This window comes from Notolepis coatsorum (assembly GCF_963971535.1).
Source record: "Notolepis coatsorum genome assembly, chromosome: 10".
Classification (NCBI taxonomy): Eukaryota; Metazoa; Chordata; class Actinopteri; order Aulopiformes; family Paralepididae; genus Notolepis; species Notolepis coatsorum.
The window spans coordinates 124730013-124754686 of record NC_140174.1 but is presented as its reverse complement, the minus strand read 5'-3'; the positions used below and the strand labels follow the sequence as shown (position 1 = coordinate 124754686).

The window sequence follows — 24674 nt, the reverse complement described above, 5'->3', positions numbered from 1 at the left end:
AACGGTGTTGCAGACACATTACCTTTATGCTTCTGCAAAATCAACGCGCAGCCTATGATGCAACAAAATGTACCCCGGATGTGCGGCTCGAGCGCGCCCAGCCCGCCTGAATACTTTGGGCAGCCGAAGGTGCGCACTCTAGCCATTACAAACGGATTTCCCTTCTCAACCATACATCGTTAGTATAATAATAGCCCTGTTTATGTTTGTTTTCACTTGTGTTCTTGTATATAGTGTAATATAGTTATATCGCCACATCAACCCAGTCCATCCCCATTGTTTCCCCAATCTCCTTCCACGGATTCATCGTCATAATGCTATCCTTGTAGTCTTTAGACCCGCTATTATATAAATGTTGGTACTTTCGGACCTCCTCTGCAATACGTTCCTGCATTTGATTCATTTTAAAGAAACAATTAAACAAGTGTAATGAAACAATACACTAGCTATCGAGCTCCTGTCAGAAAGTTTTCTTTTGGTCTCGAGCTCCTGTCAGAAAGTTTTCTTTTGGTCTCGAGCCAGGAAAACACTAGAAGTGACAGACAGCCCCGCCCCCATTCACTACCAACCAATCACTGCTACGCAATACCAACGCAACGGGTCTTTAGATTAGATTTTGGACACAGGTACGCAACGTCCTCGCAACACAGTCTACAAGACTGTCTGCAACAAACGCGCTGAAATCGCGCCGATGTTGTGTTGAAGTTGCTTTGAATTTGCTGTAGCATGTAGAGGCCTTAAGAAGGGAGATCCCCCCTTGAATGGCCCTTCTAAGGTTTCTCTCCTCCACACTGCCTGTGGAGCTTTTTTTCCCCCTATTGTTAGGTTTTAGTGAGTTTTTCCTTACCTTCGCGTGGGGTATGTCTGGGAGTGCTTGCATTCTTTCATTTATTTGCATCCATCTAAAAATGTTTGCACCTTATGGTGTTCTTGTTCTGTTCTTGACTTATTGTTATGTTTTCTTCTTGACTTGTTTAAAGAAGATCTGTACGGCCCATGGGGACATTAACGTGTGTTGTTGGGCCCTATAAATAAATTTGATTTGATTTGATTTAACTCCTCCATCTCAACAGGGTTTAACTCCTCCTCCTCAACAGGGTTTAACTCCTCCATCTCAACAGGGTTTAACTCCTCCATCTCAACAGGGTTTAAGTCCTCCTCCTCAACAGGGTTTAACTCCTCCTCCTCAACAGGGTTTAACTCCCTCCTCCTCCTCCTCCTCACCCGTGTGCTTCCTCAGGTGCTCCTTGAAGTGGCCGAAGTGGTCGAACTGCTTCTCGCAGTAGTCGCACACGTGCACCTTCTTCTGCGGCCGCTGGTTCCGCGAGAGCTCCTCGGCCTCGAAGTGGAAGGTGTTGACGTGCTGCTTGAGCGCGCCCTCCCGCGTGTAGGCCTTGCCGCAGTGGCTGCAGGCGTGCGGCTTCTCCAGCAGGCCCACGTGGCTCCGCATGTGCTGCTTCAGGTGGTAGTACAGCTTGAAGGTGCGCTCGCACTTGTTGCAGCGGAAGGTGTTGTCCACCTGGGAGATCTGGACCTCCACCACCTCCACGTTCTCCAGGACCTTGGAGGCCGTGACCGTCTCCTCCTGGTACACCACCTCCTGGGAGACACAGACGAAGGTTTTAAAAACGAGGACGCGAAGGCGCCGGAAGTCTCACGGAAGTCAGACCAACAGAAGAGCAAGAGCACTTCCTAGACCTGCCAGCAGGGGGGCTTAGCGTAACGTAATGGGCCTATTATGTTTTTTGTGTTGTTATTTAGTCGCAGATTTAGTCATTCAGCTGAACGCTTTTATCCAAAGCGACTTACAAGTTCTGTACGACAGGTCAGCAGGAAGGGTACAACTCAGCTGAGTAATAATGTTCGTCAAACAGTGTTGAAGCTTGGGTGCTGCAGTCTTGAGTGCACAGCAGTTAAGACATATTGGTATTAGGGATGGGCGTGAGTAATCGATTAATCGATTACTCACAGCTATGAGAAAAATGGATCTTAAATTATTTATAATTTTTATGAAAAAAAATATATTTAAATATGTTTCACATGTATTATAAACGTTTGTTGGTTTCCTTAACCCATTTAGACCTAAAAACGCCTGCTAAAAACGCCTATTAAAACCTATGCAATTATTCTACACAATCTCTTAAAACCTGAGGGTCTTTTGGAAAGATTTTCAGAATTGTCAATCTTCACTAAAACCTTTTATATCTCAGCCTCTGGAGCAGGTAGAAACATGAAATGAAAACCATTTGATAGATTACAACTTGGGCTTTTATTTGAACATCATTAATTTACTATAATGTGCATTGACATTTATAAAAAAAATATCTATAAACAACAACAAATATAAAATACTAAATATAAGATACTGCCACCTAGCATGATTCGGCCGACAATCTTGATGTCTCAGAATGAGTCCCAATGATACACTGAGGTCTGTGAGACTGTATAGATATAGAATATTAAAATCAAATAAAAGAAAAAATTATGGAAACGATCGAAAACCAGAGATTTCTCGGGTTCTGGCGCTCAACCGCTGGCGAGATAACCCGAGAAATGTCGGGTCTGGCACTGAAAGTGTTAATAAAATAATTAAAATAATAATTAAAATCCCAAAGCATTCCCCCACATGTATTTCAGCGAATCACAGCGCTTTTCATTACTCACATACCTTGAAAATGGCAACACTGTCTGAAATGACCTAAACGTTGCATCAGGTCTTAAAGCCAACTACACGCACATGTAGCATCCAGCCTTAAAGGTATAAACACACACACGCAGCATCAGGTCTAAGCGAATGAACAAAATAAATAACATTTTAAAATATTTTCTAGTTTTTGTTTTTCCCCCCATTACGATTAATACACGATCACTCGAGTATAGCATGCAATCAATCAATCTGGATTAAAAAAAAAAAATGCCCATCCCTAATTGGTATAGTAGGTAGTAATACAGGTAAGGAAGATTATTTTTGTGGAAAAGTGCATGATAGTAGAAGACAGTACGAAGGTTTGTTTTATTTTTTCTCCTTCATTTCAGAAAGAGGTACCATACTTGTGTGTACCTGATGTAGCAACAGGTTCCATTTAACTGGAGCCAGTGACTCACTTCCTGTCTACCTGCCGTCCAGCACGACGTTAACTCGTCTAGCAATGCTCTCTAGTAACGATGTGGCTGTGAATCTATTTGTTTTATCTACATGAGTGATGAGTGAATATAGAGCTGTATGACCAGGCATCGTATGCCTAACCATTATGCTTTGATAATAAACAGGTGTGTCCTGAAGCCAGAAAGCGATAAATTAAACCATAAACTGCGAGTTCAGTGTCCTCCATGTTTACGGTCCCTCTTCTTCTTATTGTTAATCTGCACAGGCGGGTCAGTTCAGCAACATGACCAGTTCACACTGGAATCTGATGTTCGCCACATTAAAAAATAATAAAATATATATATAGGCGCCCAAGTGGCGAACCACGTAATGCGCTGCGTCGCGGCACGGCCGACCCGGGTTCGATTCCCGGACCCGGCGTTCTTTGCCGAATGTCTTCCCCTGCTCTGTCTCCCATTTCCTCCCCCTCTCTCTCTACCGGACTGCCCGGTAGTAAAAACGCAATACAAATCTACAAAAACATATATAAAAAAAATATATATATATATATATATATATAAAATCATATCGGAGCAATAAATCAGAATTGAGCACTAAGGCCTGCAGTGTGAACGCAGCTTAAGAGGTTTGCGTGCTAGAAGCCTGTTTGTGGCCAGAATGGTAAAAGAATATAATAATAGAAATATGAATATAATAATAATACAATTTAAATAAATAAATATACATAAGAACAATAACAATAATAATAATAATAATAACAATAACAATAACAATAATAATAATAATAATAATAATAATAATAATAATAGAGCAGTAAAATAAATGTATTACAAATTTGTATTGATGGGACAGTAAAAACTACCTCCTCGAGTCCTTCCTTCTTGATGACGTGGAGCGTGGGCGCCCCCTGCTGGTACTTGCTGGTGATGTCAGCCAGCAGGGCCAGCGCTGAGTCGTCCGAGGAGGCCTGGGTGTTCTTGGCCGCGTCCACCACCTCCTCCCCCTCCTCCTCCTCCTCCTCCTCCATCCCCAACTCCTCCACCTCCACCTCGATCTCCACCTGAAGGGAGATGAAGGCATCGCTCAGCCAGGTCTCAAGGTCATCAGTGTGACGATGAGTCACAAGCTCACCCCCTCACCTGCCCCCCCCCCTCACCTGCTCCCCCCCCCCAGTGATTCCCACTGCATGTTAATACTTTGGGGGGGCCCCAAAGTATAATGGCTCCCCAAGTATAATTTGTGTGTGTTTTTTTTTTTTTCCCTCAGTGAGCACTCATTTGCATTTGCATTGGTGGCAATGAGTGCTCAGTGAGTAAAAAAAAACTTAAAAAACCATAAATTATACTTTGGGGGGAGCCACCCATAAATTATACTCATTTCATTCACCAGTTTGTATATAGTTAAAATAAAGTTATCCGGTGATTGACGATCAGATACCAGTGTGGAGTTTTCTGTCTTAAATTTGATATAGATCATGTTCTTTGTTGGTTTGTGAGGATGTTAAGACATTCGGGGCCATTGGGATGAGTCTAATATCACTCAAGAGGACCAGCAAATGTAAACAGACTTTCTTATCATTGATTACCAATAACCGTGTTCGTCTAAGTAGCCACATAGGCCGATCGTATCGTATCATAACAAGGCTCGATCGGGCTGTAATTTACGTGAAAAAGATCTTACCATGAGCCGGTTGGATCCCCCCGAGCATTTCCCCGTTATCGATCGCCATCTGGTAGATCGATATGTCCATTGGCTGATGATAAATCCCCTTATTGCATAGTGAAATCCGCAATCCAAAACGTAATCAAAGCTACAGGCTGCACATCCAGAATCCTGCTACTGAAAACTCCATTGAAAGTAAAAAAAAAGAATGCTCCGTTCAGCCACAGGGCACACTGCATTATCGCGACAGCGCCCCTAAGAGGATCTGGCCGGTATTGCACTTTGGCGAATTCAAAGAGTAGGGTACATCTGCAGTGCAGCTCGGCGACCTTGAATAGGTTATTAAAAAGGAATAAAAGCCAAAACAACTTGCCACGGATATATCCGTGCTTCTGTCCACAACGGGTGGAATCGAAACACGTATATATCCGTTGTTCGTCCCCATTGTGTTAATACACACTTGGTAAGATGTGTGTATCCAAGAAGACCACACAAAACAGCAGTGACTTCTCTCAGCTGTTTAACACTTAAAGACCTAGACACCATCACCAGTTGTTGGTTGTCTGAAGTGCAGTGTGTTACTATGAAAATTCACTAGAATGCAGGATTTGAAAAATAAATTATATCTCAAATCTCAAAAGTCGTTCCCCAAAGTATATTTCATTTCTGCAGGAATAACCCCCCCCCCCCCCCCTCACCTGCTCCCCCCCCCTCTCCCGCCCCCCCCCCCCCCTCACCTGCTCCCCCTCCACCGACAGCAGAGACTCCGTGATGACGTTGGACGTCTCGGCGATCTTCCTCTTCTTGCCTTTGTTCTCGCCGCTCTCCGCCTGGGAGGAGCTGAGGAGATGTTCAGGGTTAGAGTTAGGGAGGAGCTGAGGAGATGTTCAGGGTTAGAGTTAGGGAGGAGCTGGGAGGAGCTGAGGAGATGTTCAGGGTTAGGGAGGAGCTGAGGAGATGTTCAGGGTTAGAGTTAGGGAGGAGCTGGGAGGAGCTGAGGAGATGTTCAGGGTTAGAGTTAGGGAGGGTCCTGGGAGGAGCTGAGGAGATGTTCAGGGTTAGGGAGGAGCTGGGAGGAGCTGAGGAGATGTTCAGGGTTAGGGAGGAGCTGGGGGATGTTTAGGGTTAGGGAGGAGCTGAGGAGATGTTCAGGGTTAGGGAGGAGCTGGGAGGAGCTGAGGAGATGTTCAGGGTTAGAGTTAGGGAGGAGCTGGGAGGAGCTGAGGAGATGTTCAGGGTTAGAGTTAGGGAGGGTCCTGGGAGGAGCTGAGGAGTTCAGGGTTAGGGAGGAGCTGGGAGATGTTTAGGGTTAGGGAGGAGCTGAGGAGATGTTTAGGGTTAAGAAGCAGCTGGGCGTCAAGATGCATTTTGAACCACCAGTTTTTACACAAAGAACCACCACCTTTAGCTATTTTGAAGGCACGTTCAAGTTTTGTTTTATTTGTCACATATAAGTAGGGGTGTAACGGTACACAGAAGCCACGGTTCGGTACGTACCTCGGTATTGAGGTCACGGTTTGGTACGATTTCGGTACAACAGGAAAAAATATTTATAATTATTATTATATATTTATAATAATTATTATTATTATTAAATATAATAATATTCTATAGGCTTGCCGTAGTAGTCAGTGATACTGGTGTAATTCTGTGTTCAGGCATCCACGAGTAAATTAATTCCCTACTGCACCTTTAACAACAACTTAGTTTCACTTTCACTTATAGAGAGAATTTAACTTCACGTGAAGCCGAGACTGAAGAAGACTAGAGAACAGATGACATGTTACACAACAATGGCAGAGGATTATCAATATTTTGGATTTAATAGCAGCAACTGGAGAGGAGCTCAGATGATCTGGTGGTATGTTGTGCTTTTATTTTTTCTTCGATCAGCTGTGAGACTCTGCGGTCCGCCGGAAAAGGTTGACGTGTGTGTTCGCGCGCGCGCGTGTCTTTTGGTTAACATTATTGGGCGAACAAGAAAACTAAAGAAAACTGCAAAATTGTAATCACCCTGCTGTGTTAAACATTTAATTAATTCATCATGGTTTTGTTTTAGGGACAAATAGGCTGTAGTAAACAGGAGAGGAGGAGGGGAGAGCCGAGTGCAGATGTCAATGCGCGCTGTTGTTATTCTGTCCGCTTGTCATCTGAGACGTATTCACCGTATGGCTGGATGTACCGCACCGTGACAGCTGTACCGTAAATTCGCGGGACGAATACACGTACCGTTACACCTCTACATATAAGGTAACTTTACATGTACATTACAGTGAAATGCTTGGTTCTGTATGAGCCCCCTGAGATTGTGCTTCATACAGTAAAAAAAGTAAAAGAATAATCTTTCTTTTCAGACAGGTATTTTTCCAGACAGGATGAAGGTAGCAAAAGTTATCCCACTTTTCAAAGTAGGAGATAAGCACAGCTTCACTAACTATAGACCGGTGTCATTACTCTCAACAGTTCTCGAAAGTGCTTGAAAAACTTTTCGCATAAGTTAGATGTTTTTGTGGAAAATAACAAACTGCCGAGCGAAAGCCAGTATGGCTTTAGGCAAAACAGGTCAACTGCCTTAATGAATATTAGTGAAGAAATAACAACAGCAACAGATAAAAATAAATTAAAAATAGGGGTGTTTATTGATTTAAAAAATGCATTTGATACCTTAGATCAGTGGTTCTCAAACTTTTTACACCAAGTACCACCTGAGAACGTAGCTGGCTCTCCAAGAACCACCATATGGCCGGCGTTAAAATACAGTCTATTCAGCTATGCACAGTTCACGCAGGAGGCAAATGTATTCCTAATACCATTATTTATTGTTAACTTTAGTCAGACACAGCCACAATGTACAAAGGGATAGCACTCGAACTAGCAAACGCTTCCACACAACTCATACAATGCAAGGGGCATTGAGAACATAATAACTAACATTCTCACATAGCAAGTGAGAAAATTAAGAACAACTGTATTTCAGGAAATGTACTTAATTCTCTCTCTATCTCTCTCTCTCACACAGCAAGCAATTGTCCGTCATTTTCTCTCTCTCTCACACACACACAGTCACACACAGTCACACACACACACACACACACACACACACACACACACACACACACACACACACACACACACACACACACACACACACACACACACACACACACACACACACACACACACACACACACACACACACACACACACACACACACACACACACACACACACACACACACACACACACACACACACACACACACACACACACACGTATCCTTCACAATCCACGCTCCTGGTCCCAGGACCCGCCCACAACCGAATCACATCACTCCGCCGTTCGACTTTGTAGAGGGAGCGGAGGAGACAGGAATCTCTACAAATGGATATGTTGATAGCGTCATAACGACTAAATATAAACAGATTCTGTCACGGCGAATGTCTTAGTCTCTTACACAATGTTGGATTGTGTAATCTATGGGTCATGAATCATTGTGGAACAAAAGATTGATTGATTGATTATTTGCAATTTCTTTTCTTCCTTCCCCCTGACACTGTCTGTCTGGCTGGCGCGCACACGCACACACACACACACACACACACACACACACACACAATTATTTTGTTACAAAAACTTAATTTCCTGCATTCTGGTGCAGGCATTTTTGAATTTTTACCCTTTAAATGCCAGTGTTTGTGATGGGCATCACAAATTATTGTGAAAAAGAAAAGAAAACACATATTCAATACATTTTTGAATGTTTACCCTTTAAATGCCAGTTTGTGTGATGGCATCACAAATTATTGTTAACACTTTGATTGCCTAAGGCTAAATTCATGATATACCATAGGTTGCCAGCTCTATTTGTCTATGTAGAAGTTCCCCTTCTTTGCAGGGCTATAACTTTTGAAATTCTATTGCTAAATTGCCATTATTAGGGCCCATTCAATGTCCTATATGTATTGTTCAGGGTGTATGAACGTTAAACTTTTTCATTCACATATTCATACTAAAATATGATCTAAAGTATAAGTATGTTTTCATCTCTTTCTGCAGCTTTCTCCAGAACGTGATTTATAGCCCCAAATGCATTATATTGATGATCAAATACAGTTTGATAGCAATCGGCGCGATATAAAAAAATCCAACTGGACGGACTTCTGGAAGTTACTACACGTAATCTGATGTTGACCGGATGGCCGAGGGGGCGTTTATAATTCACACGCTGTCACTGTGTGAAGACTGAGTCTCTCTAACACTAGCGAGTGCCCGGACCCCATATGGAGTGAGTCCTACCGGGTTAAAGGTAACATCCGTTTTTTCGATCTGCCGATCGGCCACCAGATGGCGGTCTTGAACCGCTAGAGGATTGAGAGGAGATCACACTTGTGTCTCAGGGCCCCGGAAATGAAATATGATTCCGATCACAGATTTTTGAAATATTGATATCAAAGACGAGTTACGGCGTCTTCGGCAACTTGAGCATGGCGGGGAAGGACGCCTAAAAGAGTCTTCCGGCAGTTAAAGTGTTAAAAAAAACACAAAAAGTAAAATATTTTCAATATATCAAATGCAAAGTACATTTTTATGGGGGGATTATTACAGGCTAGGCATGTGTCAATGATTAGCAGCAACACAGATTTTGATGGATTTTTTGTAATGTCAGATTTAACACCAACTCCTTTCAGAAAAGTGGGAGTATTTCATTTTTTATCTGACATTACAAAAAATCTAAAAAGATAAATGGTTATGATCAGGGCTGAAGTTGATTAAAGATTTATGACTGTTTAGACTGCACTACTCTCTGTCACAGTGATCTCCTGGTTGTTCCCCACTTAGGTTATCTAACTATCGCGCGCCGACGCAACCAGAAACACTGGCCTGGCCTGCTTCTAAGTTCAGTGGCCTGACTGCAAAAAAAAAAAAGAAAAAAAAATTGCTTTTTTGTAAATGTTTTCAAGTACCACCAGCAGTACCACCAAGTACCACTAGTGGTACGCGTACCACAGTTTGAGAACCACTGCCTTAGATCATAATATTTAAATTTCAAAATTACGTTCATATGGTATGAGAGGAATGGTTCTTGATTGGTTGAGTAGTTATCTCCACAATAGGCAACAATATGTACAGTTGGCAGATGTCAAATCTGAGCTCATGAAAATTGAATGTGGGGTACCACAAGGTTCGGTTTTGGGGCCTAAACTCTTTCTTTGATATATTAATGATATTTGTGATGTTTCAAAACTATTACTATTACTATTACTCGTCTTGTTTGCTGATGATAACAATTATTTTTGCTCTGGAAATAATTTAAAAGGAACTAGCTGAATATATTGTGTATGAAATGACAAAGGAAAAAAATGTTTGATGTAAATAAGCTATCACGGAATCTGAAAAAAACTAAATTCATGATTTTTGGCAATCGAAAACGAGATGAAAATATAGTATTGTCCATAGATGGAGTTGATATTGAGAGTGAAGTAACAATTAATTAATATGGCCAATCAAGTTAAGATTAAGTTAAAACTAGCTAGATAAATAATATTAATCCACCCAGACACAATCCACACAGACTGACCTAATCACACACTAGTTTCATGTCTCACACACACACACACACACACACACACACACACACACACACACACACACACACACACACACACACACACACACACACACACACACACACACACACACACACACACACACACACACACACACACACACACACACACACACACACACACACAGTGACCATTGTCTAAACCAGTGCTTCTCAAACTTTTTCTGTCAGGCCCCCCTTTGGCGGACCAAAATATTTTGCCCCCCCCCCCCCCCCCCTCGCCCCAACAAAATAGTCATGAAATGGGCCATGTTTAAATTGATTGAAACAACACCAATATCGTGACCTTTCAAATTGGCCCTATATTTTGTTTTCAGAGCTGTCATGGATGAAAAGCCAGCTTCACACAGATCTGTATGTGGTGCTGAATGGTATCAACACCTTAACTGCTGCATCATGAGATACTTGGTGGGCCATGAGATGAGATACTTGGTACTCAGCACCACACTCTGAAACTAGCTCTCTAGGTGGTATCAGATGAGATTTCAAAGAGTTCTTCCAAGAGTTTGGATGGAGATGTGTCAGGAAGCTTTGTCTCAATGTTGTCTGTAAAGGTTTATTTTATCCAGAGTAACTTGGTGATCCTTTTCTGTGTTTTATTAAATAATGATTTTCAGATTTTGAGAAATGGTATTTTCATGGAGAACAGTGCAGCTGCAACAGATAGCACTTTAGTGATAATTTTCTGGAATAATTTCCTTTTTTTTTTTTTTTTTATAAATCTCAAGGCCCCCCCTGTCATGCCTCTGCGCCCCCCCTGGGGGGCGCGCCCCCCACTTTGAGAAACACTGGTCTAAACTAACCAGACAGACTGGTTAAGTGGACCACATACACTGATGAATGACACACACACCCAGTATTGCAGGTGACCGAAAGTAGAGCTCACACCCCCTCACCCATTAGAATCTCACGCAGACAGAGACCAAAACCAGTTTACCCAGGTAGTGATAAGCAAATCACATCACAGCATTTAGATTCGGTTTTAACACATATAAACCACACATCTTGACATTAGAGGACCCACACACGACAGGACAAGCTGTGTGTCAGAGAGATTCTTTGTATCCTGTGATATTGCTGTATTTCTACCGCTGGTGCCCTGCTGAATAAATCGACTGAGAACCTGAAGCCATTGACTTTCAACTTGTATCCAGCGTCTACTTTCTTGCTCTGAAATTGGTCATTCCATAATTGTTGTTTACAAAGTCACAGCGGATTTGTAACTTCAAGAGTTACTTAATTTCGTTTTCTTGGTGTAATTATGGATGATAAACTAACATGGAAATCTCACATAGCACATGTTAAAAAAAAGATGTCCAAGAGTATTTTTGTTATGAATAAACTAAGTAAAGGATGTGTTAAGAGTATGAGGCAATGAGAACACTCTACTGTTCACTCATCTCACCTTATCTTAGTTATTGTGTTGAAGTATGGGGGAATACTTATGAGACTAATATAAAACCATTATTTATACAACGGCATGCAAATTTCTCGATTCTGATTGGCTGAAACAGTCCATTTACACATATTTATCCTTCACAATCCACGCTCCTGGTCCCAGGACCCGCCCACAACCGAATCACATCACTCCACCGTTCGACTTTGTAGAGGGAGCGGAGAGCGGAGGAGACAAGCGGGGACAATAATCTCTACAAATGGATATGTTGATAGCGTCATATTCGACTAAATATAAACAGATTCTGTCACGGCGAATGTCTTAGTCTCTTACACAATGTTGGATTGTGTAATCTATGGGTCATGAATCATTGTCGCGGATTGATTGATTTGCATTTTTTTTTTCCTTCCCCCTGACACCGTCCGTCCGTCCGTCTGTCGCACACACACACACACACACACACACACACACCTGTCTGCAATGGCGGGGGAGAGTCAGACTGTAGAAGCAGCTGAGTGCTGCACTGTTCTAAGTGAGCATGGCCTGCATGATTGATTGATTGATTGCTAATTTTATTACTGTACGCTTGGTTTCCAACTGGTTAAGTTTAGGCCCTCTAAAGTAGGTTTAAAAAAATAAATAAAAAAATAGGGCGAAGAAAACTTTTTTTTCCTATAGGGCAAAGAAAACGTTTTAATTTGTTTTACCTACTTTCTATAGAAGCATCTAAGAATGAAGTTCTATAGAAAGTAGGTCTGTATCCCCTTAACAATTGTGTGTATTGAGCCGTACTGTATTGTACCCATTCTGCATCTGGTAATAAAATGTTCAATCAATCAATCAATCATTCCAATAACAACCACTAACTTCATAATTAAAAACTAAAGAAAAGTTGGATGTGTTAGTTGGTTGGATGTCTTAGTTGAAAGGCAGTTGGATGTGTTAGTTGGTTGGATGTCTTAGTTGAAAGGCAGTTGGATGTGTTAGTTGGTTGGATGCCTTAGTTGAAAGACAGTTGGATGTGTTAGTTGGTTGGATGTCTTAGTTGAAAGACAGTTGGATGTGTTAGTTGGTTGGATGTCTTAGTTGAAAGACAGTTGGATGTGTTAGTTGTAGGGCTGCAACTAATGACTCATTTGGTAGTCAACTAATCTGTCGATTATTTTTTCGATTAGTCGACTAATCAAAAACCAATTATGTAAAAAAAAAAAGAAAAAAAAAAGATATAATTTTTTTTAATTTTTATTTTTATTTTTTATTAAAACTACCTATCTTTGTGAAAGTGGCTTCTCAGCTCTGGTCCAGCTGAAGACAGAGCAGAGGAACAGATTGGACATTGAGCATGACCTCAGAGTTGCTTGTCTACCAGCACCCCAGACTTTGAGACTCTTGTCAGGACCAAACAACAACATCAAGATTCATAACATGATGATCCCATAGCAAATTAAAATAATGACTCATGAAACATTTGAATTTGGATCTTAAGCCACTTTAAATGAAAATGTATTTGAAGAACAATACAGCAATCACTCATAACAAGATAAATAAATTAAATAATACAAATTAAAGTGGAAGTGTACTTTAAACAACTAAAAAAATAATAATAAAAAAGATAAATAACTAGCAGCATCTGCCCCCAGCACTGCGGCTGATGGGGCTGTAACTTGGTCCAGGACCAGGAGGGTGACGTGGAACAGCTGTAAGGGGAGAGGGGGATGAGTCAGATCAGACAGACTTCTAGGTCTTTTGTTTGCTGTGTGTGAGAGGAGTCCGTGTGTGTATGTGTGTATGTGTGTGTGTCTTACTCTGATCGCTGTGTGAGTGAGAGGAGTGTGTGTACTGTGTAATTTGTGTGTGTGTGTCTTACTCTGATCGCTGTGTGAGTGAGAGGTGTGTACTGTGTAATTTGTGTATGTGTGTGTGTCTTACTCTGATCGCTGTGTGTGAGTGAGAGGAGTGTGAATGTGTGTGTGTCTTACTCTGATTGCTGTGTGTGAGAGAGAGGAGTGTGAATGTGTGTGTGTCTTACTCTGATCGCTGTGTGTGAGTGAGAGGAGTGTGTATGTGTGTGTGTCTTACTCTGATCGCTGTGTGTGAGTGAGAGGAGTGTGTATGTGTGTGTCTTACTCTGATCGCTGTGTGTGAGTGAGAGGAGTGCGTGTGTAATGTATTGTGTGTCTAGTCTGATCATCATCTCCTGCAGGGGAACAATGTTTTCAATGTCCAAAATTTGCTATGGGATCATCATGTTATGATGTTGTCTGGAACCCTGAGAAGCCACTCTCACAAAGATAGGTAGTGCACAAAAATAAAATAAAAAATAAATTAAATACATTTTTTTTTTACTTTTTTCTTTTCATGTCAACGTTCACACGCACAATATATGCTTACCTAGGATTTGACTTGATTCAACAACAAAGCAGTCGGAGCAATGACAAGCCGAAAACTGTCGAAATTGTAGTTATTTGAAGTTTGAATTTTTTTTTTACGACTGAGGTAGGTAAATTAAATTTCTTGAGACTAAAGTACCGAAAAAAGGTACCGTTGGGTACCGGTATCGATTCACAGGTACCGGTACCGGTATCGGTTCAAATGTGAAAGGTACCCATCCCTAATTACATCACGCACAGGAGTGGTTTGTGAACAATAAACCATGCCTAGGGGTGGTCGTTAGACCCCCCTAGGCATGGTTTATTGTTCACAAATCACGACTGCAAGTGGTGTAATGCTTTTATACAACTGCCACATTCATCCAACCTTATTGCTATACAATAAACACACATTAATCGAAGATTTATTGAAAAAACCATCCGCCAGAAAAAGTAGTTCCCACAACAACAAAAAAGACAATTTGCCTCCATGTGGAAGCAGCTCGGAAGTGCATCCAACCAACTAACACATCCAACTGTGTGTTATTGGAATGATTGAGACAAGTTGCCTCATGTGGAAGCAGCTCGGAGGTGCATCCAACCAACTAACACATCCAACTGTGTGTTATTGGAATGATTGAGAGAAGTTGCCTCATGTGGAAGCAGCTCGGAAGTGCATCCAACGCATCCAACAAACTAACACATCCAACTGTGTGTTATTGCAGTGGTTCCCAATCCTCTCCTCGAAGCACCCCAGCCGTTCCATGTATTTGTTAAATTCCACCACCAGCACACCTGATTCAACTAATAAAGGGCTTGTTACGTTGAATCGGGTGTGCTGGTGGTGGAATTTAACAAATACATGGAACGGCTGGGGTGCTTCGAGGAGAGGATTGGGAAGCACTGTGTTATTGGAATGATTGATTGAACATTTTATTACCAGATGCAGAATGGTACAATACAGTACGGCTCAATACACACAATTGTTAAGGGTATGCAGACCTACTTTCTATAGAACTTCATTCTTAGATGCTTCTATAGAAAGTAGGTAAAACAAATTAAAAAAAATTCTTTGCCCTATAGGAAAAAAAAAGTTTTCGTCCTATTTTTTTATTTATTTTTTTAAACCTACTTTAGAGGGCCTAAACTTAACCAGTTGGAAACCAGGCGTACAGTAATAAAATTAGCAATCAACCAATCAATCAATTCAATAGACCATGCTCACTTAAAACAGCGCAGCACTCAGCTGCTTCTCTCTCAGTCTGACTCTCCCCCGCCGTTGCAGACAGGAGTGTGTGTGTGTGTGTGTGTGAATGTGTGTGTGTGTGTGTGTGTGTGTGTGTGTGTGTGGGTGTGTGGGGGTGTGTGGGGGTGGGTGGGTACGCCAGCATCGGACAGTGTGAGAGTGAGCGCTGCAGTCAGGGGGAAGGAAGAAATTTAAAATAAAATTGCAAATAATTAATCAATCAATCCACGATTTTTCTTTTGTTCTACAATGACTCATGACCCATCAATTACATCATCCAATATTGTTTAAAGGACTAAGACATTTGCCGTGACAGAATCGCTTAATCGTTATGACGCCATCAACATATCCATTTGTTAAAGATTATTGTCCGCCATCTCGTTTTTCCCGACGGAGCGATCCGGCGGAGTGATGTGATTCGGTTGTGGGCGGGTCCTGGGACCAGGAGCGTGGATTGAGCCCTATACATACGTGCAAATGGACTGTTTCAGCCAATCAGAATCGAGAAATTTGCATGCCGTTGTATAATGCTTAAATATACTACAGAAGAGGGCTGTAAGAATCACACATAAAGTGAATTATCGAGAACACAAACCGATTATTTATTAAATTTAAAATAATTAAACTTGAAGACATGGTTATGTTTCAAACAGTGTTAATTATGTTTAGGGCAAGAAATAAGATACTGCCAGAAAAGTTACAAAATCTTTTTCATTTAAAAAGTGAACTTAGTAGGAGGAAATTTAATTTTGTTTGCACGTACCACACTTAAACAGATGTGTCCTTCAGTTATTGGTGTAAAATTGTGGAATTCTTTCCATAGCGATTTTAAGGGGTGTAAATTTGTCAATTCAAAAAAATAAATATTTTGTCATTATCAAATATGAATCTGAATAGTTAGATATTTTTTTTCTTGTTTAATCTGTCAATTGTTTGTTTCTTTGTATATTGTATGAATTATTATTTTGTGTAAATTAGGTTGTACGCCGTGTTACTTGTTTAGTTCAGGAATAGGGGGCACGTAATTATAAGATGTATTATACAACAGCATGCAAATTTCTCAATTCTGATTGGCTGAAACAGTCAATTTACACGTATTTATTTTTCATAATCCCACGCTCTTGGTCCCAGGACCCGCCCACAACCGAATGACTATCACTCCGCCGTGCGACTTTGTAGGAAAAAACAAGATGGCGGACAATAATCTTTACAAATGGATATGTTGATAGCGTCATAACGACTAAATAAAAACCGATTCTGTCACGGCGAATGTCTTAGTTCTTTAAACAATGTTGGATGATGTAATTGATGGGTCATGAGTCATTGTGGAACAAAATAAAAATCGCGCGAATTGATTGATTGATTAATTGCATTTTTTTTTTTTTTTTTTTCTATAGAAGCAACTGGGAGGTGCGCTGTTTCATAACGACTACTGTACTTTTCGGACTATAAGCCGCGGCTTTTTCCCCCATTTTTCGACCCTGCAGCTTATATAACGGTGCGGCTTATATGTGGACCAAACCCGAAAATATTGCTTTTTTTACTGCATTGAAATGTTATTTATCTGTTCCCTTATTTGCTAAACTTAATACAACTTGTAAATGAGTTAATTCTTGTTATTTGTCCGACAGTATTGTGACAATCCCCTCTGTGCACGAACCCTTACATATGGTAATTAAACATTAAAACACCTGCGGCTTATAGTCCAGTGCGACTTATATATGTACACATCATTCAATTTAGCTGCTGCGACTTATAGTCGGGTGCGGCTTATAGTAGGGCTGGGCGATATGACGATATTATATAAATATCGGGTACAGTTCATTAACGATACACTTTTTAAATGTATCGTGGATATCGTGATGTTTTGCCCTCGCGTTAGAGGCCGCCGCGGCTGAGATGAGACTAACAAGCGCAGTGCTAAATGCTTTCCTCTCCCTCTCGCCTCTCCCTCTTGCAGAAAAAAAAAGTCAGTCACACACACACTTGCCCAAATTACGTCATCTACACGCACGCAAGCGCACACACCTAGCCAGAGACAGAGAGGCGGTGGCTCGGTGCTAGGGATGCCCCCTGAAACCCAGGAGTAAGCTCCGACGTTAACGGTACTGCTATCGGTAAATTAGTCTATGAGCGGATTAGCTACGGAGCTAACAGAGTGTACCATCCATCTGCGACGCAACAGTGGCTGCAACAGTGGACACAGAGTAATGTTAACGTTATGTCGAGTTCATACTACACTACACGTATGAACTCGACATAACGTTAACGTTACTCCGTTTCCATGAAGTGTTTAATTAGCAGCAATCTGTTGTTGAAAATGTAACGTTAACCGGAAAACCGGAAATGGAATGCGAGGACAGGAAGCCGTCATGAAGTCGGCTTCTGGACCTTGTAGTCATATATATTGTAGTCTTTTAGTCTTATTAACTAAAATATTTTAACAAAATAAAAAGCAGCAGCACTATTGGATAACTGAGTCATGTTTACTATGTATTTCTTTCTTTAGGGGAGTAGGACATTTGTTTCACAGTTTTAGCATGATGTTTTATAGATGGCTAGGTTAAACACAGGTTTTTGTTTTTAAGAGGGGGGGTTTGATTTGATTGAAGTTTATTTCAAGTATGCAACACAACCAACAAACATCAAGTACAGATATAGCCTTAAGCCGTTCAAATAATAAATGTATACATACATGTAAATAAATAAATAGTTACAATATGTAATCTAATCATCTAAATCTAATCTAATATATAATCTAAAAAAACGAAAGGCTAAAATGCTAAATATATAATCTAAGAATCCAATAATCTAAATCTAATATATAATATAAAAATGCTAAATGCATGAGTCTTTTGTCTTTAATGTTCGCTTGCAAACTCAAATACTGTCTTGGTAAGCCTCATAATGAATTGTTTGGGGAAAAAAGGAAAAACATCGTGATGTGTATCGTGTATCGCCGAAAGGTCAGAAAATATCGTGATATCATATTTAGGCCATATCGCCCAGCCCTTATAGTGCGAAAAGTACGGTAAATGGAAAACGATTCTGTCACGGCGAATGTCTTAGTTGCTTAAACAATGTTGGATGATGTAATTGATGGGTAATGAGTCATTATGGAACAAAATAAAAATTGCGCGAATTGATTGATTAATTGCAATTTCTTTTTATTTTATTTTTTATTTCTATAGAAGCAACTGGGAGGTGCGCTGTTTTAAGTGAGGGTGGACTGAATGGATATGTTGATAGCGTCATAACAACTAAATGGAAAACGATTCTGTCACGGCGAATGTCTTAGTTGCTTAAACAATGTTGGATGATGTAATTGATGGGTCATGAGTCATTGTGGAACAAAATAAAAATCACGCGAATTGATTGATTGAAAAAAAAATTTAGCTACTTTTCAATCTGCTTCTATAGAAAGTAGGTTTAAAAAAAATAAAAAATAGGGCGAAGAAAACTTTTTCCTATAGGGCAAAGAATTTTTTTTTTTTATTTGTTTTACCTACTTTCTATATAATTATACAACGGCATGCAAATTTCTCGATTCTGATTGGCTGAAACAGTCCATTTACACATATGTATTGGGAACACTCCACGCTGCTGGTCCCAGGACCCGCCCACAACCGAATCACATCACATCACTCCGCCGGATCACAAGATGGCGGACAATAATCTTTAACAAATGGATATGTTGATAGCGTCATAACGACTAAATATGAACCGATTCTGTCACGGCGAATGTCGTGTCTTAGTCCTTTAAACAATGTTGGATGATGTAATTGATGGGTCATGAGTCATTATAGAACAAAAGAAAAATCGCGCAAAGTATGTTGTTAGATGCCATTCGTCAAAAGGACACTAATTTCACTGTTAATAAAATGTCCAATCAATCAATCAATCAAACCAATAACACGCTTTGAAGCAACGTGGGAAGTGTGGTGTTAGATGGCATTCGTTGTAAAATCTCCCTCTCCTTAAAAATGACAGTAATTTCACGAGATGTCCCGCTAGGTTTGTTTGTAAACACAAGTTAGTAAAAATTTCCGATTTCATTGCAAATTTTGATCTATTTGGTGGACTGACATATGATGAATGGGATGCACAGCAGGATAATAAGCCAGATAAGGAAGAAATGCATGGTGACATTGACGAAAACAAACTTGACATTGGACATTTTTATCTATTTGGTGGACTGACCTATGATGAATGGGATGCACAGGAGAATGGTGACATTGACGAAAACAAACTTGACATTGGACATTTTGATCTATTTGGTGGACTGACATATGATGAATAGGATGCACAGGAGGATAATGAGGCAGATAAAAAAAAAAGACATGGTGACATTGACGAAAACAAACTTGTGCACCTTGAAAAGATGACAATCAGTCAAACTAATTGGGCCGTCAATTGTTTTAATATGTGGTGCACGGAGCAGAACGTTCACATTGATTTAAAAACTGTTGACAAGAGCGAGTTCAACCAGGTACTAAGACAGTTTTATGGAACTGTGAAGAACGGCAAGGGAGAACCATACGGGTTGAGCAGTTTAAGTGCATTAAGAGCAGCGCTGAACAGGTAAAATGCCTAATAACAATTATTTGCATTTATAAATTATATAGCCTAACCCTTCTACCTCAACGATGGCCTATAAAACGTTTAACAATTGTTTTCTCATTCACACAGGCACATCAACGACCAGTCGTTCATGGTGTTTAATGAGAGACCATGACTTTATAACCAGTAACAATGTATTCGTCGGGGTCGTCAAGGATATAAGGCGCATTTTTATTGTTTGTGTAATACTTTTATTGTGGGGATTGCATTGCATGTAGGCTATTCTTGTGTGATTTTATATTGTATGTTTTTATACTGTATAAGTTTTCTATCTATCAAAGGGCAAGATAAAACAACCCACCACAAAGCCCTGACAGACACCGACTTCCATCAAATCCAATGGTACCTGACGCCGGACGAGCCCTTTACCCTGGTACATAAAGTGTGGTTTGATCTGCAGACTCACATGGGACGAAGAGCAAATGAGGGCAATAGGTAATAGGAAATGAACTGTTTTTAAATTGTTGTACGGCGACCTTGAGTGTTGTGAAAGGCGCCTTATAAATAAAATGCTTTATTATTATTATAGGCTACTCAAGCGCGACTCGTTCCTTATTTGCACGGATGACGAGGGGAAGAAATATGCCACCCTCTCCTTCTTCCCCCTCAAATGTATATACTCTCCCCCTTAACAATTGTGTGTATCAATCAAAGGAAAGTCAACGTGGGTTCATGTATGAACAGCCGGGTCCACTGTGTCCAGTCGCTTCCTTGGAGAAGTATATTTCCCTGCTGCCAGCTGGAGCTACTGCGTTCTATCTTCACCCGGCCAAAAAGGCTAGAAAGGATGCTTGGTGAGTTAATTTCAGCCTATCAGAATCAAGAGATTTGCATGCCATTGTAGAATGTTATTAACACACTGTTTCCCCCCGCAAGGTTTACCAAAGCCCCGATGGGAGTCAACTTCCTCGCCTCGATGTTACCCCGAATCTGCAAAGCCGCGGGCATCGCCACAATTTACACAAACCATTGTTTGAGAAGCACCGTTGTGCAAAAATTGACTAATGCAGGCTTCCAATCGAGGGAGATTATTGTCTGTCACTGGCCATAGATGTGAGTCTTCCCTGCAATCGTATTGGACCCCAAATTTTGAGAACAGGCGAAATTATAGCAGTGTTCTCGCAGGCTCATCTGCGCAAAAGCGCATTGCAGAAGGTGCAGAAGGTTCTGAGATTTCTGTCCCAGCTAAGAGGCAAAATAACGACCCAGATGCTCTTTTCACAAACTGCACTATAACCGGGAATGTTACCATCAATGTGAATAAACCATAAATGTAAATCTGGTATGTCATAAATTCTTTCTCTGGTCTGCATCCCCTTAACAATTGTGTGTATTGAGCCGTACTGTATTGTACCCATTCTGCATCTGGTAATAAAATGTTCAATCAATCATTCCAATAATACACAGTTGGATGTGTTAGTTGGTTGGATGCACTTCCGAGCTGCTTCCACATGAGGCAACTTCTCTCAATCATTCCAATAATACACAGTTGGATGTGTTAGTTGGTTGGATGCACTTCCGAGCTGCTTCCACATGGAGGCAAATTGTCTTTTTTGTAGTTGTGGGAACTACTTTTTCTGGCGGATGGTTTTTTCAATAAATCTTCGATTAATGTGTGTTTATTGTATAGCAATAAGGTTGGATGAATGTGGCAGTTGTATAAAAGCATTACACCACTTGCAGTCGTGATTTGTGAACAATAAACCATGCCTAGGGGGGTCTAACGACCACCCCTAGGCATGGTTTATTGTTCACAAACCACTCCTACGCGTGATGTAATGCTTAAGCATCTAAGAATGAAATTCTATAGAAAGTAGGTTAAAAACTAAAGAAAAGTTGGATGTGTTAGTTTGTTGGATGTCTAGGTGAAAGACAGTTGGATGTGTTAGTTTGTTGGATGTCTTAGTTGAAAGACAGTTGGATGTGTTAGTTTGTTGGATGTCTTAGTTGAAAGACAGTTGGATGTGTTAGTTTGTTGGATGTCTTAGTTGAAAGACAGTTGGATGTGTTAGTTTGTTGGATGTCTTAGTTGAGAGACAGTTGGATGTGTTAGTTTGTTGGATGTCTTAGTTGAGAGACAGTTGGATGTGTTAGTTTGTTGGATGTCTTAGTTGAGAGACAGTTGGATGTGTTAGTTTGTTGGATGTCTTAGTTGAGAGACAGTTGGATGTGTTAGTTTGTTGGATGTCTTAGTTGAGAGACAGTTGGATGTGTTAGTTTGTTGGATGTCTTAGTTGAGAGACAGTTGGATGTGTTAGTTTGTTGGATGTCTTAGTTGAGAGACAGTTGGATGTGTTAGTTTGTTGGATGTCCTACTGAGAACAGTTGGATCCACATGGAAGCAACTTCTCTTTTTTTCTTTTTTGGGAACTACTTTTTCTGGCGGATGGTTTTTTCAATAAATCTTCAATTAATGTGTGTTTATTGTATAGCAATAAGGTTGGATGAATGTGCCAGTTGTATAAAAGCATTACACCACTTGTAGTCGTGGATTGTGAAAATTAGACCATGCCTATGGGGGTCTAATTTTCACAATCCACTCCTGCGCGTGATGTAATGCTTAATTCTTCTTCCTGCTCCTTTTGCCCATGGTAGAACTAGATTTATGTTTTTGTATGAAAACTGTATGATTTATATTACTTCCATGTGGAAAATAAAACTCTGAATCTGAATCTGTATAAATAGTTGACTATTAAACCTATTTCTACAATATAGTTGAGGAATGGTGATCCAGCACAACGTCCTTCTGTGTAACAGCCTTGTTGTTGAGAGGGTCAGGGTTAAAGGTCAGGGTAACAGCCTCACTTGTTGTTGAGAGGGTCAGGGTTAAAGGTCAGGGTTAGGGTTAAAGGTCAGGGTAACAGCCTCACTTGTTGTTGAGAGGGTCAGGGTTAAAGGTCAGGGTTAAAGGTCAGGGTACCAGCCTCACTTGTTGTTGAGAGCCTTCAGTGCCTCCTGCATCTGCAGATACTCCGCCGCCTTCCAGATGTCGCTGGCCTCCTCCTCGCAGCTGACGGTCAGCGTGGCCGTGTAGGTGAACTCCATCAGCTGGCGGAAGGCCGAGTTACTCACTCCTGTCGGGACGTGCGGAGAACGTGTGGTAAGAGTACAGGCTCAGGGGCGACGGTGGCTCAGGAGGTAGAGCGCTCGTCTGGTGATCGGAAGGTTCCCGGTTAGATTCCAGCTTCTCCCAAGGTGCAAGGTGCCAACCTGCTCATTGGGAGCAGTTAGGGTTTAAGTGTCTCGCTCAAGAACACTTCGACGCGCTGCCCTGGGAGGAGCGGGAATCGAACCGGGAACCTTCCGATCACCAGTCACCGCTCTATCTTCTGAGCCACTGTTGTCACAGTGAAATCTTTTTTTTTTGACCGGTAGCTTTTTTTCTTGAGGTGTGCATGTTTTTAGTTTAAGTTGAAGTTTTGTTTTATTTGTCACATATAAGGTACATGTACATTACAGTGAAATGCTTGGTTCTGTATGATTTTCCTGAGAAGTAAAAGAATAAAGACCAAACATTATACAAAATAAAGTTAGCATTTTTGTACCTCATTGTCTGCATTTTTACTTTACTACTTGTACTTTAGTTGTATATTGTAATTTGTATAGTGTTGGGACTTTATTCTTCTTTTTCCACTATATGAGGCATGTTCTCAGGAGGCTCATACAGAACCAAGCATTTCACTGTAATGTACGTGTACTTTATACATATACAAATAAAACAAAACTTGAACATGTATTTGTATTTTTTGTATTTATTTATTAACACAGTTAAACAAAAGTAAAAAATATATATAATAAGTTATAACCATATTGTGAAGGAGAAGTTAGAAGCCTAGAGGCTTATCGAGAACTTCCCCCGTTTTGTAAAATCAAACATACAAAAATATACATGTTATAAAATACCAGAATACATTCAAAAGATACGCGTTACAAACATACATACACACAGTACATACATGCATATACTGTATACTGCGTACATAATAATACATAACCACCCACCCACCTGCCTACAAACCTACCCACCCACATAACCAATTGCATACCTACATGTATGACCTATTTATCTATCTACTACTTTTGGATATGAGCATTTTTTTGTAGTTTGCTTTAAAAATAAGCAGAGGTGGAGATTTCCTCAGTATAGGATCAGCTGCATTCCAAAGATTGGACCCTCTATACCTCACTGAGAACTGCCTAAGTGAAGTACCACAATAAGGTATATGCAGGTCCCTGGACTGACGTGTAACATATGAATGAATTAAAAGAAAAAAAATGTAAACCATTTGGTAGATTGTGATCATAAATGCATTTGTACACAAATATACATATCTGTAAAGAATTAACCTCAGACACCGTCAGAATGTTTAGTTTCTTGAAAAGAGGAGCAGATGGTTCAAATCGATCAGAGGGGGTTGCCAGTCTAACAAATCTTTTTTTAAGTAAAATAATTTTTTGAAGATGAGATGAATGAGTGCTAACCCATATTATGTTACTTACAATAAGATATGTAAGGAAAGATCAGACTATAATACAGGATTAAAAAAACAACTTCTATTTATCAATGAACACACCTTCCTAATTATACCTACTGACTTCATTGCTTTTTTACAAACATGATCAATGTGTTTTTTCCAATTGAGTTTAT

General features: G+C 40.5%; 1 protein-coding gene across 1 annotated transcript in view; it reads right to left on the bottom strand.

The window, feature by feature from the left end:
- znf131 (zinc finger protein 131) overlaps nucleotides 1–24674 on the bottom strand; it is a gene marked incomplete at its 3' end in the record, with an annotated part of 68713 nt that overhangs the window by 30338 nt on the left and 13701 nt on the right. Inside the window, exons 4-7 of the mRNA XM_084323173.1 lie at nucleotides 22956–23100; nucleotides 5506–5608; nucleotides 3969–4166; nucleotides 1225–1600 (exon numbers count right to left, since the gene is read on the bottom strand). Of these exons, the coding sequence (XP_084179299.1) occupies nucleotides 1225–1600; nucleotides 3969–4166; nucleotides 5506–5608; nucleotides 22956–23100 (822 nt within the window). The remainder of the gene's footprint in view (nucleotides 1–1224; nucleotides 1601–3968; nucleotides 4167–5505; nucleotides 5609–22955; nucleotides 23101–24674) is intronic.